Raw genomic sequence first — 17,927 nt, forward strand, 5'->3', positions numbered from 1 at the left:
AATGCAGGAAAAACTTCCATATGTGCCTCAGTTAAGGAAAACATTTACAAGATTATTATGGGATGGTATCATACCCCAGTTTTGCTACATAAACTGTTTCCTGATTCCTCCACTCCTGTGTGCTGGAGGTGTAAAGAACAAGAGGGTTCCTTACTACATATGTTTTGGGGATGTTCAAAACTAGATAGCTATTGGAAGATGGTACAGGGATATAAAGAACGGGTGATAATGGTAACGGTGCACCTTGACCCTATGGTCTTTGTCTTAGGAGATAGAATTCCGAAATTGCCAAACCCATCGCAGAGGATGGTTAATCACATCCTGACGGCAGCAAGGGGTTTAGTGGCGAAACACTGGAAGGCCCCTAGACCTCCCACAGAACAGGAGTTCCTCGATAGAATGAAATATATTCGCAGAATGGATTGCCTGACGGCGCTGAAACACAATAACATGGATGTATTTGATAGAATATGGTATAATTGGGATCTGTTGGAGTTGCAGCGGGGGAACGCGTAATTTGGGATTCATGGGGTCTATAAGATATGTAATTGGCATTTAAAAGATGTGCAGGGCGGTAACCTAAACACACAGCTGGGAGTTGAGGGTGGTGTAGAGACACTAGAATAACTATGTAGATGTACCTTTTTATTTTGGCAATAACATGTGGCTACATAGTAGGAAAATAACATGTTGATGTATGGATGCTGTATTATGCTCAGATTATGCCTTATCTTGCCAATTGTACTGTGATATGGCCCTATGTGGGCAAGTTGTAATGTTTGTTTTTGCAAATGTAAAAAAAAAAAAAAAATTGAAAAAATGCGAATAAAAATATAAATAAAAAAAAAAGAACAGGAAAAAAAAAAAAAAAAAAAAGATTTAGCACCATCTTGTGATCCTGTCACAACTGCAAGCATATACCACAAAGTTTAGTAGATATATGGCATGGTGATTCAAATTACACAAAAAACCTTATCCAGAAAACCTCAGGTCCCAAGAAATCCAGATAATATATCCCACACCTGTATAGATTCCATGGACAACCTCCAGCAAGGAATACAACAGAATTGCCTCAGTTAAGCCAATATATTTAGAGCACAAATTCATGTATGTAAAGTCATATAAGCAGAGAACTTAAACGCTATTGTATTTATACTTATTTCTAGCTGTTAGTCTTCTTGGTGGCTTACATATGGTGAGGGTATATGAATAAAAATTATATTACAACTAAAGTATATGGGGTATATTGACAATTTAATTCTTCTATTTACCTTTTTCAATAAAAATAAAGACTCATCAATGTAGTAACTCTTGATAACGCCTGCTGTTTGCGTGCTATGAAAAGTAAATATAATTAGACGAGATGATGAGAGCAACTATGTTGTATTGTTAAATCAATGGCCTTCCAACATGTTTGAACAGGCTTTATAGATCTTTGAAACAATAGGCAACTGCTCTGATACCTTTAATACCATTACACTGGCGTTCTTTAGGGCTGTGGTTCACAGGATGTTTTATGTAGCTGAATATTGTATACAGGCTGTATATTGTGAGTCGGTCCCTGCAGCCGAGCATGTGCTGTGAATAAGCAAAAATAAAGGTGGGGCACTAATGGAGGCAACTTTAGAAACACAGATATTCACTGCTAAAGAGCAGTGAATACAAATTATTTTGCAAATACTTAAAATGTGATAATTTCATATTATTATATTAAGACAATTTTGTGCACTGAGCATAGCTTAAATACATTCCAAGTGGATAACAACTTGTCAGACTCCCTCTGTAAGGCCATATGCTTACCCCTACGAAGATCAACTGGCTTTTTAATTTCTACAAGGCATCAGCTGCTGACCCTGGTAGCATGACCGATCTGTCACAGGGAAACAGGAGCCAAAAATGCACAAGAAAAAGAAAGATCGTTCTCAAAATTTCCTCAAGCACGTAGCATTATGTATTTCAAATGCAGCTGAAGTTGAATTAGACTTTTTGACCTTACAGCATCCAACAGATGTGACACGTTCCAGAAGTATTTTCTAGCCAGCTGGCAGGCTCAGTAGGACAACAGAATGAATTAACAAGTAAAATCAGTTATTCCCACTTTTGAAGTCCTTTTATACAGTGGCTGGAGCAGTGCTGTGGGGTACAGGAAGGATTTTGTTTCCTATACTCATTTCACAAACACAAATTTACAACAAGAGGCACAAAAGAATAATAAATGAGACAGCTGTTTTTCCACTAAATGCATCCTTCAGGGAGGGTGTAAGGTGAATCTGTTAAGCTCCATATGGAGAGTTATGTAGACATGTGTAAAAGACCATGCACTAAATAACAGCCCTCCAGGGTCTGCCTATATAATAGCCGTGTTATAAAAATACTGCAAAAATAAATAAATAAAGCAAACACTACATACAACTATTAGAGCTACTCGAGGGTGTGTTTTTATGTGACAGATACACAAAAAGCTTTTTGACGATATGACAATCTAAACCTAGGGGGTTATTTTTATACCTCGAATGTACTCACAACTCGAATGGTATCTTATTTAAGAAAAAACTCAAAAATCTATTCTACAAGTTGTGAAACCCCAAAACCCTCTGAAAAAATCATGAAGGCTATTTAATATCTTCAAATAGTTCAAAGGACCTCTTACATGACCTTGACGGTTTGAGATGGTGTATTTTAGGATTCAAGCTATTTCCAGCGTTATGGTACAACAAATCTTGAAAAATTTTGTCAAAATGTTTTGACAAAAAAAAAAAATCAAAATGAAAACTCAAACCTTAATAAATATCACCCTTAGTTTTGCCACAGCTCTCAATCATAGCACAGTTTGGTCATGTCAAAAGGTCTAAGGTGACCTTCAGTACTTAGATCACCACAAATAGAAGTAGCAATTACGATATCTTGTGTGCCATAGGCCTCAAACAGAAAACCCAACCAATGTAAAATGTAATGTCAGTTAAGGCAAGCACACTCTGGGGCTCTCACATTATTCTATGCTAGTTTGACTGTCGGCGTATATCAACTGCCACAAAGAGCAAGACTGTAGTAGTCCAAGAAAAAAAAAAAACACACACCACAATTACATCCTGTAAAGATGCAATTTTACTGAAAAACATTAATGATTATACCAGTATGAGATCCATACCTCCCAACATTTTTGGTGCGTGTAGCGCTGCAAAAATCTTTGACCATGCTCATTTTTGTGGCCACACCCCCTAATTACCATGTTAATTTTACAAAATTTGGCAGATTATGAAAGTTTGAACACATTTCTTTGGTTTGTATGTGTTAATACAGTTTTGCTAATGAAGGTGTATTGCCCTTTAAGCTGCAAGTCAGTTTCCCCAAGAGACCTGATTATCTTAAATTGTTACAACTACTTATTTGCTTATCTTAAATTGTTATAAACGTATCTAAGTGCACCTGGTGGCTGTTCTGGGCTCTCTGCCAAGATAATTGTTAGAAACTTTGTATCTTTTTCTGGCTGTTCAGTGCAGAAGATCAAAGAGAAAATTTGGACATTTCAGTAACAATTCAGGACTGCTGGTTGAGCTATCAAAATCAGAACTGAATTGCTCAAAACAAGACAGCTAGGAGGTATGGAGATCCAGTATGAAGAATGCTTTTAAAGTGCAATTTAATGGAGACAAGCAGGCTCATTTACGACCGCAAGTGCACTGAGGAAAGTGCAATTTCAAGCAAACTCACCATGATTTTTCCCCATAATGCAACTTTTTTTCCCTAGAATTCCAGTGTTGTTGCAACCAACTGGGGGGGGGGGGCTAGTGCATCCCATGTCTCAAAATGAATGCATTGCACTCTTCAGAGTAAATTGAACACAATTGCAATGAAAGTTTACCAAGTCCAAATTACAAAACCCACTGGGATTGTGGAGCAACTAAATGTGCCGTTGCCACACCTTAAAGAGGTGGTTCACCTTGAAGGTAACTTTTATTATGGTATAGAATGGCTAATTCTAAGCAACATTTAAATTGGCTTTCATTATTTAATTTTTATAGATTTATAGTTATTTGACTTTTTCTTCTGACTCTTTACAGCTTTTAAATGGGGGTCACTGACCCCTATTTAAAAAACAGATGTTCTGTAAGGCTACAAATGTATTGTTATTGCTACTTTTTAGTACTCATCTTTCTATTCAGGCCTCTCCTATTTATACTCCAGTCTCTTATTCAAATCAGTGCATGGTTGCTAGGGTAATTTGGACCCTAGCACCCAGACTGCAGAAAATTGAAAACTGGAGAGCTGCTGAATAAAAAGCTAAATAAGTAAAAAACCACAAATAATAAAAAAATGAAAACCCCCTCTCTACATCATACTTACAGTTAATTTAAAGGTGAACAACCCCTTTAACATGAAGTACCATCATATTTTGGTTGCTTTCAGAACAATCTGATTTTTTAAAAAAATATTCCATGTATATGTATGTGTATATATATATATATATATATATATATATATATATATATATATATATATTTGCAGCACTATTTCTCAGAAATCTGCAAATATTGTTTTAAAAACAGATTATCTAGCGTCAAATATGAAGTTCAAAAGGACAGTATGAAGTCACAGATGCCTGAAAAAAATTACAAACACTATAACAAGCATTGTTCTAAATAGCATTTCCCCTAAAATTTCTCATTGCTCCATATAATCACCCACTAAGGGGAATCAATTCAGCGTGGCAGAGACACATTTGCTATGTTGTTGGAACAGACATAAATCCATCATCCTACAGCTCTGACATATCTTAATTTTTTGCTGATAACAAAAAAGATATTACTACAAATGCACATGCAACAAAGAGCAAGCTCAGTACAAAAAATTTTTAAAATAATGAAAACATTACAAAGCAAATATTTTGTATACAATACTGTATATACGCATAAAACATATCGGCATTACATTCCCTAGAATTGTAGAAAACCAGCTTGCCATAAATTTCCAGAGGGGAAAAAAGTTCTATTAGATATAAGAGCAATAAAGCCAGTGTCACTTGGGTGACTTTTCTCACTGCATCTCTAGCGGTGATCACCTGCTCTGTTGAGAAGCTAGGAGTTATTAATTTAGCTGCTATTTTAGGCAAGTAAGGGGGCAGGGCGGCCAACTAACATGCACTACCTAGTTCATCAGTAAGCTGGAACATTTGCCATCTTCCAAGCACTGACAAAGAGTAAGCTTATGTTCTTAATATTTTATGAAGGCAGATTTGAGGGGCTAGAAAATGTACCTAATGAGCTGAGCAAGTTCACTGTGGTTGTCAGGAATAATAGAATGAATAGGAGCCAATTGCTTGTCTATGGTCCACAATATCACTGTTAAGGGCAATGGCACACCAGGAGATGAATCACCAGCTATAAATCTTTGCTTCTGAGCAGGACTAATCTCCTGTAAATGCTTTCCCTATGGCAACAATGTGAAACGCTGGTGGTAAAACCCATGTGTCACTTCAGTCTTCCAAAATCGCTTGAAGTTTCTTCAATGAAGAGAGACATGGTTTTACCACCAGCGATTCACATTATTGCCTTTGGGAAAGCATTTACAGGAGATTAGTCCCCCCACAGCAGCAGAAAGATTTATAGCTGGTGATTCATCTCCTGGTGTGCCATTGCCCTAAGTTTGTTGCAACTTGGTTGAAAAGTTAAGTGTCTAAAGGTGGCCATACAGAGGAAGAATAAAGCTGCCAATATTGGTCCTTTAGACAGATTTGGTGTCTTATCTGCCCCTGTGGGGGCGTCCGACAGTCTCCCTGATCAATATCTGGCCAAAAATCAGCCTGATATGGATAGGGCAGGTTTGATTTTTCCTGCGATCGAGGACCGCATCGGATAGTTGATGCGGTTCTACAATCCGCCTGTGCCCATTTCCTTTGTATAATTGGGGTAAAGATATAATCGTGTATCGTACACTCTGGGACTTTTGATCACCCAGTGTTTGTTGGCATGTAGTTGGCTTACACTAACAAAGTAGCGAGGCTGCTGAACAAGAGGAAATCAGAGAGCAAATTCCATTATACAGATTAAAATACATTAAATTGACACCTATGTGAATACATCTCCACATGCTTCTAGTAAGACTTCTATGTCATACTAAAAGTGTTGTTCTAAATTACAGTTCCCACAATTCCTATACTTTCTGCAGTCCAGAAGGTGCAGTTAACAGCAGCTGCAAGGCTTTGACATCTTTAATTTAAATTAAATGTTCTCAAGAGAATTACTTATACTGACCTTCTAGTGCTGAAAAAGACATTTAACCTATTTTCTCTCGGAGGCGCCTGCTATCCATTGCTGCACAATATGTCAGCAGAAGCTTTGGGATTAAAATGGCTAGCATTGTAGCCCTTTTAATCTCTGGTGGTCAAACAGCAATCCCAATCTACAGATCCTCATATAACTTGCTGCCCACATGTATTTCCTTAATGAGTCTGAGTTCCTCCCAAGTGTTGGTTTTCTTAGGAGTAAAGCATATATGGTTGGATGGGAATTTGAAATAACAAACCACATGTCTGTCTATCTGTACCACATGCAACTTTTCACAAACACGCTGCCATAGTCTCCCCCTTCTAACGTTGCCACAAATATCCAGCCAGTGTAATTATACTCTGAAAGCAACAGCATTCTTTCCAGTCACTGGTAATGAGAGGGTGCTGCTAGCCAGCAAGTAATTACAAAGTTTAAAATAAGTAGGCGCCTTCTCCAAGCAAAATTAGAGGGCTGCTGTTTCTGGCCTCCTCCAGTGTACACCTTATTAAAGGGAGAGACTTAGACTGTCGACACACAGAGATGAAAATGTCTGAAGTACAGTTACTATTAAAATCAATGACAGGAGGAGTTGGTGCCCGGGGGCATCTTGTTATTATGTTAAGTTTGTGTTCTTGCTGTCTGCAGACCTCCCACATGTGCCCTGAAAAACAATGTGCTGACTGTAATACCAATCACCAGTTTCCCATAATCCATTCTATAGCTTCACTTCTGTGGCAAACAAACAAGCCAAATTGTTTGCATTTCTCGAAGTTTATGAGACCTGGTTTATATTTATTTGAACTAGCATAGCAAAAATGCTTTTATTAGCACTCTATAAAAGAATGTTTATAAAGGAGCATTATGAATAAACAGGAAAAATTTAATGAGGCAATTTTGTTGCATCCTTTAATTATGTCCATTAAGCTTATCTTTAATTAAAAACAATTTAGAATGATTTTAGAATACAGTCAAATATAAAGACCGGTTTGCTTTAATGGTCCCCAGCAGATTTATATATTGTTATACCTTTCCCCACATTGATTTAGTGCCAGGGTAGGCTCTCAAATCTGACTGTTCTCTATTGGCATGGATGCAGAGTCATGAATGAGTGTCAGCAGTGTAGTCTTTTGTGATAATCTAAGAAACAATCCCATGTCACCTGAAATTTTCAGTCATGTTGCAGTTCAATGAATAGCACTTGTACTTTGTGCCTCTTAAATTAGTTATAAAAAAAACATCATATACCAGTAAGGGCACAGGCACATGGGACATTTTGTCCCTCATGCTTAATGACCGACCTTCAGTGCGGGTGCCAAACATCCAATGTTCCCTTGCAACCGACATTAATGTCAATCACCAGTGGGAAAAAATATTATTTGCCAATGCTTCCCATAGTAGCCTTACATTACCTTGTGGACAATATGTCACCCCCATTGCAGGATGAGATTAAGCAACATTGTCGAAACATGTCATGTGTCTGTGCTCTAAAATATTTTTGGAGACACGAGAGAGAGAGAGGAGAGGGAGAGAGGAGAGGGAGAGAGAGAGAGATCATATAAACACCCAGAGCAGCCACACAGTATATAGCAGCTATGAATGGACCAGTAGGATGCATGAGTCTTGGGTGTACAAAAAATCACAAAGGCATTCGTGGCCTTCAAAAGAGTTGAGACTTCCATTGGAAATAAATAGTTTAATTCTTGTGCATAGGAGGTCGTCATATATGGGGTTATTTTTTTGGACATAATCCAGTGTATAATTCCCATTAGCCTATATCCTAGCTAATGTGGCTTCTCCTTATCTTATAAATGGCCACTTAATTTAAACACAGTATGCATATGTATTTTAAATAAATTCACTTTTAATATTCAGAGCCACATTCCCATAAAGACAAAGCTAAAAAAAAAAACTGTCTCTCCTTTATTACAATGAGACAGTCAGGTTACTATTGGAGCCAGACATTTATTTAGGAGCTAGAGAGGATCAGCTCATAGATGGCCAAATATAAGATATCCCTGAATATTGGCCACATTGTTGAGCTGCTGTATAAGTAAAGTTTGAACTAACTTATACAAGATGATTTTTTGTAACTTACATTAATTACTTTCTCTAATTAAAGACATTGTAAAAGTTAAATGTCAGTAGGAATCCCCCACTGAGACCTTTTGACAGAAACATCATTAGATTACAGTGATATGCAAATGAGAGTGAAAGGACAGCTTCAGTGGGAATGCTAACCTCTTTATAGTCAAAGTCAGGCTTTGCCAATATTGCCTGAGCACAAAAAATTGCATTTGTTGGCACTGTTGTGGCATCTGGAAAAGAACATTGGTTTAAAACATAATTACACCCTATATGGAAAAAAAAATTGCATTAATCTCTATTAATGTTCAATAAAACATATTGCCATAGGTTAATCTGAATTAGGATTCTTTACATATATGCATTAATCACATTAGTATCATTACATATGTATATAAGGCTTATTAATACTGAAATTATTGTATTTATCGTGATTAAGCTAGCATTAACTATAGTTTTTCAGTTACCAATAGATGTATTTATAATGTGGTCTATATCAATACAATGCCTATGCAGAATGCACTTTTGTGACCTAGTATAGTGACTCTTTGCAATAACAGTTCATTGTATATAGTCTCCAAAGTATCCCATCAAACAGCATCACAAGTATTGATCAGACTTTATCCATGGTTTCTGTTTGCTTCCCTTTCTTTGTTGGTCGATCCCAGGCCATTAACTATTATTGCATTTGCAATCCCACTATCCCACATTTCTCCTCATTTTATGTTAGGTGGGTCAAGTTTCCATCACTGTACCATTTTCAGTCACCAAATATAACTATTGCTTTTAAGTGGATTATCTCAACAAACCTATAACTAAGAGAAATCTGCCCCTTTCTCAAGTAAAGGTGGCCATACACTGGCCGATAAAAGCTGCCGACAGACTGTGTCGGCAGCTTATTGGCCCGTGTATGGGGGCCCCCGACGGGCTTCCCCGATCGAGATCTGGCCGAAAGTCGGCCAGATCCTGATCGGATGGGGCAGAAAATCCCGTCGGATCGCGGCCGCATCTGTTCGTTGATGCAGTCCCACGATCCGACCGCCCGTTTACCGAATGCTAGGATCCGATCGTTGGGCCCTAGGGCCCACGACCGGATCTGCCCGATATTGCCCACCTCAAGGTGGGCATATCGGAGGGAGATCCGCTCGTTTGGCGACATCGCCAAACGAGCGGATCTATCCATGTATGGCCACCTTAACAGCTTAACACTAATCCATGCCCTTATCCTATACCATTTGCACTACTGCAATCTCCTACTAACTGCATAGCTCCCAACATTTTGGAAATAAAAAGAGGGACAAAAAAAGTTGGCACGCGTAGCACGGCAACATTTTGACCACGCCTGTTTTTGTGGCCACAAACCCTAATTTACAAAATTTGGCAGGTTAAGAAAGTTTGAACATATTTCTGTAGTTTTTTTTTTTTCAGTTATTACAGTTTTACTAATGAAGGTGAATTGCCCTTAAGGGTAAGGCGACACTAGGCGTTTTGGGGAGATTTGGTCGCCTGGCGACTAATCGTCTCATCTTTGCAGCGACCAATTTCGACCAATTTCCCCAAACACCTTCCCTCACTCTGCGCCGGCAAAAATGAAAAATCGCCAGCGCTAACCACACGTGCTGATTCGTTTTCCGAAGTCGTCCAAACTTTGGAGAAAATTAACCGCCGCATGTGATTAGTGCCGGCGATTTTTCATTTTAGCCGGCGCAGTGTGAGGGAAGGTGTTTGGGGAGATTGGTTGCCGCAAAGACGAGGCAATTAGTCGCCAGGCGACCAAATCTCCCCAAAACGCCCAGTGTAGCCTTACCCTTAAGCTCTGAGCCTAACTTCTCCAAAGGGACCTGTTATCTTATCACAATTATTTACTTGCTTATCTCAAAATTGTTACAAAAGTATCTTGTCTGCAGCTGTGGCTGGGCTCTCTGCCAAAGCCAATTAAGTTAGAAACGTTGTTTCTTTTTCTGGCTGTTCAGTGCAAAGAAAATAGAGACTTTCCAGTACAAACTAGGGACAGCGGGTTGAGCGGTCAAAAGAGGAACTGTCCCTCTAAAAACGGGACAGTTGGGAGGTATGCTAGTGTACCACATCTAGACCTTTTTAGATATATTTCACATACTCTAAATCAAGCATTAAGACATTTAAAGGCTTTATTATAATATAAATAGTATTCAGCTCTTGACTTTTGATTACTTTTAACCAAAATCAGGGTCAAAAGCTGACTGGTTGCTTATTGTTTTTGGTCTGGGGCATATATTTAGCCCATGCTTGTAATGCTGCAACATGTCATGTGTTAGCAGTATGAAAGTGATGACTCAGCTCCAGTTTGGTCTTATTGATGGAAAATAAATACTAGTGTGCTAGACCACAGTAGGCAGCAATACAGTAGAATATCTCCCAGTAAGCCAATGCACTGGAGGTAATAGTGCATTATCAGCTAAGGGGCAGCAGGTTGAGTATTCTTTCAAGAGAAAAAACATGTTGTAATCTTTTCTCCTAAGGCAACTCCAACAGCTCACTTAAAGGGTTAAATATCCAGTGCTTTAATCCTCTCCCAGACACAATCATATCAGCTTTTATGTGTTGTGCTAAAAGATGCTCCATGAGTAAAATCAGATTCATATGAAGCTGCTTTATTGATGAAAGCTGTACTTTTTGGCTCTGTCACAGTAGGTAGCTTTCCACTGGAATTACATCCTGTTATAAAAACAAATGTCCTTATGTGAGCTCTTTTACTGCCTCCCAGGGGCATTCTTATATTCATATTGACACTGAACTTTGAAGAAAGGATATGCAAGTCAAAGTGTGATGTTTACAAGAATATGTTCTCTGGATTACGTAAATACTTGGGTAGTACAAGTGCATGTTTATATAAATGCTTGTATATAAACATATTTAAGACTTGGTACACAAAAACATCTGTAATCCTGCACACAAATTGTTAAACTGACCAACCAGTTCTAAAGCAATGACGTGTCTAAAATGGGAACTGCAATTAAAAAGGAACTTTTTTTAATCTCCGGTCTGTATGTGTTACAATAATCAGCCAGTTTGACTTTTCAAGGGCCAACATCTGATCTGCCTTTACTAGACATCATGGCTTATAAGTGTCAGTGGCTCCTACTACTGTGGCTACTGTGTGTGCTAACCAAGCAATGGAATTATGAAGTGGTGTTCATTACTATGGCAAGTATTACAGAGAGTAATACAGAGAGCTAACTTGGCCTCAGGCATTAGCTAATTACAAGGATCGCTGTCTCTGACAAACCAATGAGCTAGAATTCCATGATTAAAATAATAATTCAATTATTAAAGATAAAAAGTAAAGACATTTTTTAAAATTAAAAAAAAATCTGTGAATTTAAATTTACAAAAAAATAATTGCCAATTATGTAAAGCATATGTTCCCAAAGTGTTGGGCTCCCCTTCATGCCCCTAAGCAATAGATTATGAGGAACAACCTGAAGGCTAATTAGGTCACATTTGTGGCACTTGGAGGGGCAGACAAATAGTTGCCTGTATAATCACATTTATGCATGTGTGAAGTGGTCATATATATTTATATGAAAAATAATTCCAGCATATAAACAGGGCACATTTTAACTTGGTTACTATTATTAGTTACTATTGTTAAAACAAATGCGACCAACTAAACTGCCAACTGAGAAACTACTGTATAATGTAAACAAAACAGTTTATAGGAATCAAAATGTGACACAAACATCTTCCAAAGCCTCAATTTTAAGGGAACTGTTAAAAGGAAGTGATGTCATTTCCTGTCTGCCACCGTTAATGCCACGTAAACTAGCACCATATCTGCACCTGCTGATTGCTCTTAATCTACACATATTGTTTATCCATGGGAATTTCACGAGTACATAATACATAGTTATAATAGGAAGTACAACAATCCAACGCAGAACAAACAAGCATTGCACTCACAATTATATTCCCTTTCCATTAATTGTAGGATAACATCCCCTCCCTCTCTTATATTAGTTTAGGACTTAGTCTCTCATTCTACTTTCCCAATTGACTGTGTTCAGCAACTGTCTGCTTCCTTTGTGAGTTTCCATGAATTGTTTGTGGAGGGGGTGCCGATCTTGGTTTTGAGCACCAACCTCTATTGTGTCTTTTTCTGGCCCATATATTATTAATACAGCAACAGCACAGAATACTTACTTCAGAAACTGGATCTTGCCTCTGGCGACAGTATTATTTCATAATCAAGGCTGTATCTCCACCTCTTCCATACTGTGTTGTTTCAGTATCCAGGAAAGATATAACATTTCACTACCACAGCTCATAAGAGCAAATGACTTTATGTGGGAAAGGAAATGCAAGCAAAGGCGATGATTCATCACCAACATTATTTGACACAATAACTTCCGTTTAAGTAATTCCATTGATCTTAGGAGGAGCAAAAAAGCATCCCCTTGATTTTAGAAGTACATATTCTTCTCTTGATGGGTGTAATTTTCAGAAGAGTAAAAACATATACTTCATGCAGTATATACTGTAATTATTTAGGCACTATTGGGGTTATGTAATAAAAGGCACTAAGTTTGCCCAGGGACAGTAACCTGTAGCAACCAATCAGCAGGTAGAATTTACTAGTCATCTGTTTAAATGCAATCATCTTATTGGTTGCCATGGGTTACTGCTCCTGGGCAAACTTAGTGCCTTATATATACATATGGGGGTATGTATTTATGTATTCTTATACCTAATGCGCACCATACATAAATCGATCCACTCAATCAATGAGGTTGCCAAACAAGCATATCTGTGCATGAATTGGTCACCCACATGCAAGGCCAAATTGGGCTGATTTCATTGCTTGACTCCCAGTATAAAAACTGCATCCCAATGGAGATCCTTAAAAGGGAATCATGCCAATGCAGCCGTCACCAATACTGATTTTCAAATCTGCCTAACAGATATCTTGTTGATTTGTATCCAGATATCTGTTGGGTAGATCACTGGAGGGGCCCATACAGGGGGCAATAAGATATGCTATGGTATCTTCATCCTGAGCAATTAGTAAAAAGTATAATTTGTCCTCCAAATGTTTTTCAAGTACTTTTTACACACCCCAACCTCCCCAAAGGTTTAAAAGAATTTTCTGTAGGACATCATACGTTCCATATAATTCAGCTCTAGAACTTGTAGTATATGTTTTTACTTCATACCTTTGCAAAATGCGTGGTAATAGATTTTGATTGATGAGAATGAATGCCCTCTAAAGGTACTGCACACTAGCTAGCCCTTACAATCATGTCATTATGCCAAAAGTCTAAAAATTTGAGCCGTTTGGCTTCATGCATGGATACAATTTGCTCACATACACATAAATACAGAAAATGACCAAATAATACACGTTTTGTGCTTGTGGCCAGTTTAAAGCAGTGCAAGTTTAAAATACAGCATTATGGAATGTTCCCTAGGCCTCATATACTTTTCATATAAAACTGCAGCCTCCCGCCCCCCCCCCCCCCCGGTGCAATTCCCACTTAGTCCATGTTCTGTATTCGGGAGTAAAGGGGAGTACAATGGACTGTAAATTAAAAGACATGTTGTTGCCAAGTCCTATGCCCTGACACTAATGAAGCAAGCTATATTATATTCATTAATTATTTTCCAGTTCCAGTTCTTGGCGTAAAGAAATAATCTGTTGTAACCAGAAACAAACCTTATTTTATTTAGCCCAGGGATCCAGCCTCTCAGGACTGGTCAGGAGAAGGAGAAGGTCTATTCCCTCAGCAGAGATCAGTGTAGATCTGTATTAAGCTGAGCTGTTTCCATTAAGGCAGGAAAACAACAATCGTATGAATGTTTTTGCCCCACATAAAAGAAGTTCTTAGTGAAAAGTAAGGGCAAATGCAAGGTTACCAGTAAATTTGAACAACCATATATATCTAGACAGTGCTTTAAATTTGGCATAAACATCTCCTAGTTATCATAGCAAAAACAAGGTGATCATTACTAAATTTGAGAGAATTGAGATTGTTTCCTGTATTGCCATGGTTACTACATGAATGAGCACGTAACAGGAGATTGTCTTAAGATACGGAAAATTAAAAACCACATGGATAAAATACACAGATGTAGCTGCCATTATTTTAGGATAGCTTAAGTATTTAACATCTGCAAGAACATGTCTGAAGCAAATTTATTATTGTAAAATTGAAGAAGAAACCCACTGGGTATTAAAAGCTTTAGAGACTATTGCTATTTTTCTAATAGGTATGACTAGCTACTTCTTACATACAATTACTCCAGTTATAAAATACACCTTACTGTTTCCTGGACTCCAGGGTGCCAAATGTGTGGTTTTCAAATTGAAACCCTTGCTTATATTGTGTATGACAGGAACCTTTGCTTAGCAGCTGATAATAGCTTTAGACATGTATAAGTGCTAGGAACTACTGGAGATGAAAAGTGAAAAAATACTGCTCCTCCAGGGAATTGGGTTTCTAAGGAAAACAAGCCAGAGATTTTTAACTTAATACATATGGGATTTCATACCTCAGGGGAAATTACAGGTGCTGTACGATGATGTGGCCTAAAGTATAAAAGAAATAACGTTTTTATTTTATTTACTTATCCGAAGTCCCAAAAATACACTGTCCCACCAAGATCATATATGGCTGGAAATGTGGTTGAAAACCACAAAGAAGGAATTCAAATTTCAATTGAATGCAAAAAGTGGTATAGAGAAAAATATATATATATATTCTGCAGGACAGAGGAAGCAATTTTTTTGGTATGATTTGCAGAGTACTGGGCAGGAAGTGCAAATGAAAATATCATAGCTTACTGTACTGCTATTCAGAATTCCCACACTAGTGCTATACTTTTGTAGAATGCTTTTGGTAGTGTTTAGAACATTATATAATATAAACATTCTGGGTATGGCAAAAGGAAAATTGCAACCAAAAACAAATATTGTTTATTGTGAGAATTAGGAAAGATATATGTTGTTTATATATCTGAAAAGCACCTTAGAGTGGAAAATGTATCTTATTCATAACTTACATTCTAAGGGGATACATTGGTAGAAAGGACTTTTCTATATGATGTTTTGTACCAGGAAGAAATTTCAAATATCTAAAGGTCTGTAAATATAGGAAAGCATTGACAATGTTTCTGTATCTGAAAACAAACAGTAGCAACAGGAACTTTGCTACAGTTACTGTTTAATAAACAAAGCACCGACTGTAGAGTGAAGCAAGGACAGTGGTTTACTGCATTACTGCATTTATATCACCAGGAAATTACTAGGAAATTAACACCTTAATTATAGAAAATTGAATAACTGAGAGAGCATACAATCACAAAGATCAATCACATAAATGGTTCATTATTATTTATTTTCATGCTATGACATTTTAAAGGCCACAGGCAGAGCCCTTAGAATGCACAACTTAAACCATACTTGAACTCTAATGATAATGGGAAAAAAGTTAAACTGGCAATTATGCCTCATTAAATATGCAGTGCTAATATAGACTTATTGAATGTGTAATTCTCAGATACAAAAGTTTCTTGCAAGTATGAATTCTCAGGCTAAGATAAAAAGGAATTTCTGCTAATACGAAACTGGTGCAGTTGTTACTGCATTGATTCTGTTCTGTGTTATCTGGGGGGGGAGGCACAAAACACAGTGAATTAATGCAGGTCACTTGCTACTCAAGGCAGCCAAAATACCCATGAGTAGCTCTAACCAATGGCATCTACAATGGTCACTCTGTATAAACTGCTATAATTTCATACATTAATGTTATACATTGATTTGAGTTAAATTTTAGTGTGTTAAAGAATGGCTAATTCTAAGCAACTTTTCAACTGACCTTCATTTTTGATTTCCAAATGATCCCATTTACCATTTAGACTGTAAGCCCTACGGGGTAGGGTCCTCTAGCCTTTGTTTCCTTGACACTGAGCACTTAATCTGCATTGTAATTATATTTTATATGTATGTGAATTGTATTCTAATAATGCAGTTATTGTTACTTTTTATTCCAATGACCCCTTGTTTGTTACTACTAATCTATTGTTTTGCTGTACAGTGCTTTGCCCTCAAGGAGTGCTTTACAAAGAAAAATATATACATACATTTACAAAATAAAGGCTCTGTAAGGCTACAAATGTATTGTTATTGCTACTTTTGATTACTCATTTCTATTCAACCCCTCTCCTATTCATATTCCAATCTCTGGTTGCTAGGGTAATTTGGACCCTAGCAACCAGATTGCTGAATTTACAAGAGCTGCTGAATAAAAAGCTAAATAACTCAAAAACCACAAATAATAAAAAATGAAGACCAATTGCAAATGATCACTCTCTACATACTAATAACAGTTAATCCAAGGGTGAACAACCCCTTGAACTGAGAAATGCCATTAACTAGCTAAAACGGTTTCAACATACAAACATTTTAGAGAGTTGGCAACAAAGCTTGCTGTGGGAAACACAAGAGGGTGGGAAAAGTAAACCTAAATATTTTCAAATGTTGATATTAGAAAAAAGGATATAAAATGACAGAAAATTATTACAGTTGGCAAAAAACAAGTTGTGTGAAGGTGAACTACACCCTGGCTCTGGGGCTTTATTTGCCTACCAGGTCTTTGCTATGATATTATTTCACAGAATGCTGATGAATACAGTATTGGAGCCTTTATTAAAAGATTACAAAATCAGAAACTGTTGATTGTACATATATTTCTGGGTTAATAGAAAATTTGTTATAAAAACAAAAAAAATGTTTTAAAACATTTCTGTAACAATAAAAATAAGTACAAAGGGAAAACTCTGTCCCAGTTGAACAGCTGGACACACAAAGGCACCTTTATTATCTATTTTAATCTTTTGAAAGTCAAACATATTACAGAAATTGTATATTAAGAATACCCATCTAAATATTACTGTAAAAGACAGCATAAAAGATGCTATAAATTGATATATGAAAATTACCTTGTGCTTTTGTAGATGATGATAGATAAGGTAGTTTCTGCTTTAGGTACATGCCTGCAAACACATTGCTGTTGTATTAGCAACAACCGGGGCATTAGAAAGGCAAGATGGATAGATTTTCTGCATGTGAATGGTATGGTTTTATAGACTTGATACCTTAAAGAATATATACAAGCATACTTAGTGGTTGGCTGAAGTGCAGTAACTGATGTACTTTTCACAGGAATATAATTTACATTTCCAAGTGAATTTCCAAGTGCCTGAGAAAACTGCTTTACTGAATATCAAATACTTTGTCTGGAGCCATTTACATTTATAAAATGTAGGCTTCATCCAAAACGGCAGTGTTACCAGCAAAGAGGCTTTGAACACATACAATTTAACTGTTCTGAAAAGTGGGACAGATGGAATAGCTGGTACTGCCCTCATTATCCATTTTTCATAACTAGGTATACAGGGGGCAAACTGCTGCAACAGTTAACCATAGTAAACCTATGGTACAAGGCACTAAAGCAATTGATGATGGAACAAAATCTAAAAGGAGGAAGTTTCTGGGTATAGTACCCTAAATAGTGCAAGTTCTCTTAAATATGCCTTGCTTACCTG

At 37.2% G+C, this 17,927-nt stretch overlaps 1 protein-coding gene across 3 annotated transcripts in view; it reads right to left on the reverse strand.

Annotated features, from left to right (window-relative positions):
* unc5b.L (unc-5 netrin receptor B L homeolog) overlaps positions 1 to 17,927 on the reverse strand; it is a 110,373-nt gene that overhangs the window by 43,893 nt on the left and 48,553 nt on the right. For 2 of the 3 annotated variants that reach the window (XM_041568413.1, XM_018224355.2), the window contains exon 2: positions 17,322 to 17,375. The exons of the other annotated variant lie outside the window; for it this stretch is intronic. In XM_041568413.1, the coding sequence (XP_041424347.1) occupies positions 17,322 to 17,375 (54 nt within the window). The remainder of the gene's footprint in view (positions 1 to 17,321; positions 17,376 to 17,927) is intronic. 3 annotated transcript variants of the gene reach the window in all.

Source organism: Xenopus laevis, chromosome 7L, assembly GCF_017654675.1.
Source record: "Xenopus laevis strain J_2021 chromosome 7L, Xenopus_laevis_v10.1, whole genome shotgun sequence".
Taxonomy (NCBI): domain Eukaryota; kingdom Metazoa; phylum Chordata; class Amphibia; order Anura; family Pipidae; genus Xenopus; species Xenopus laevis.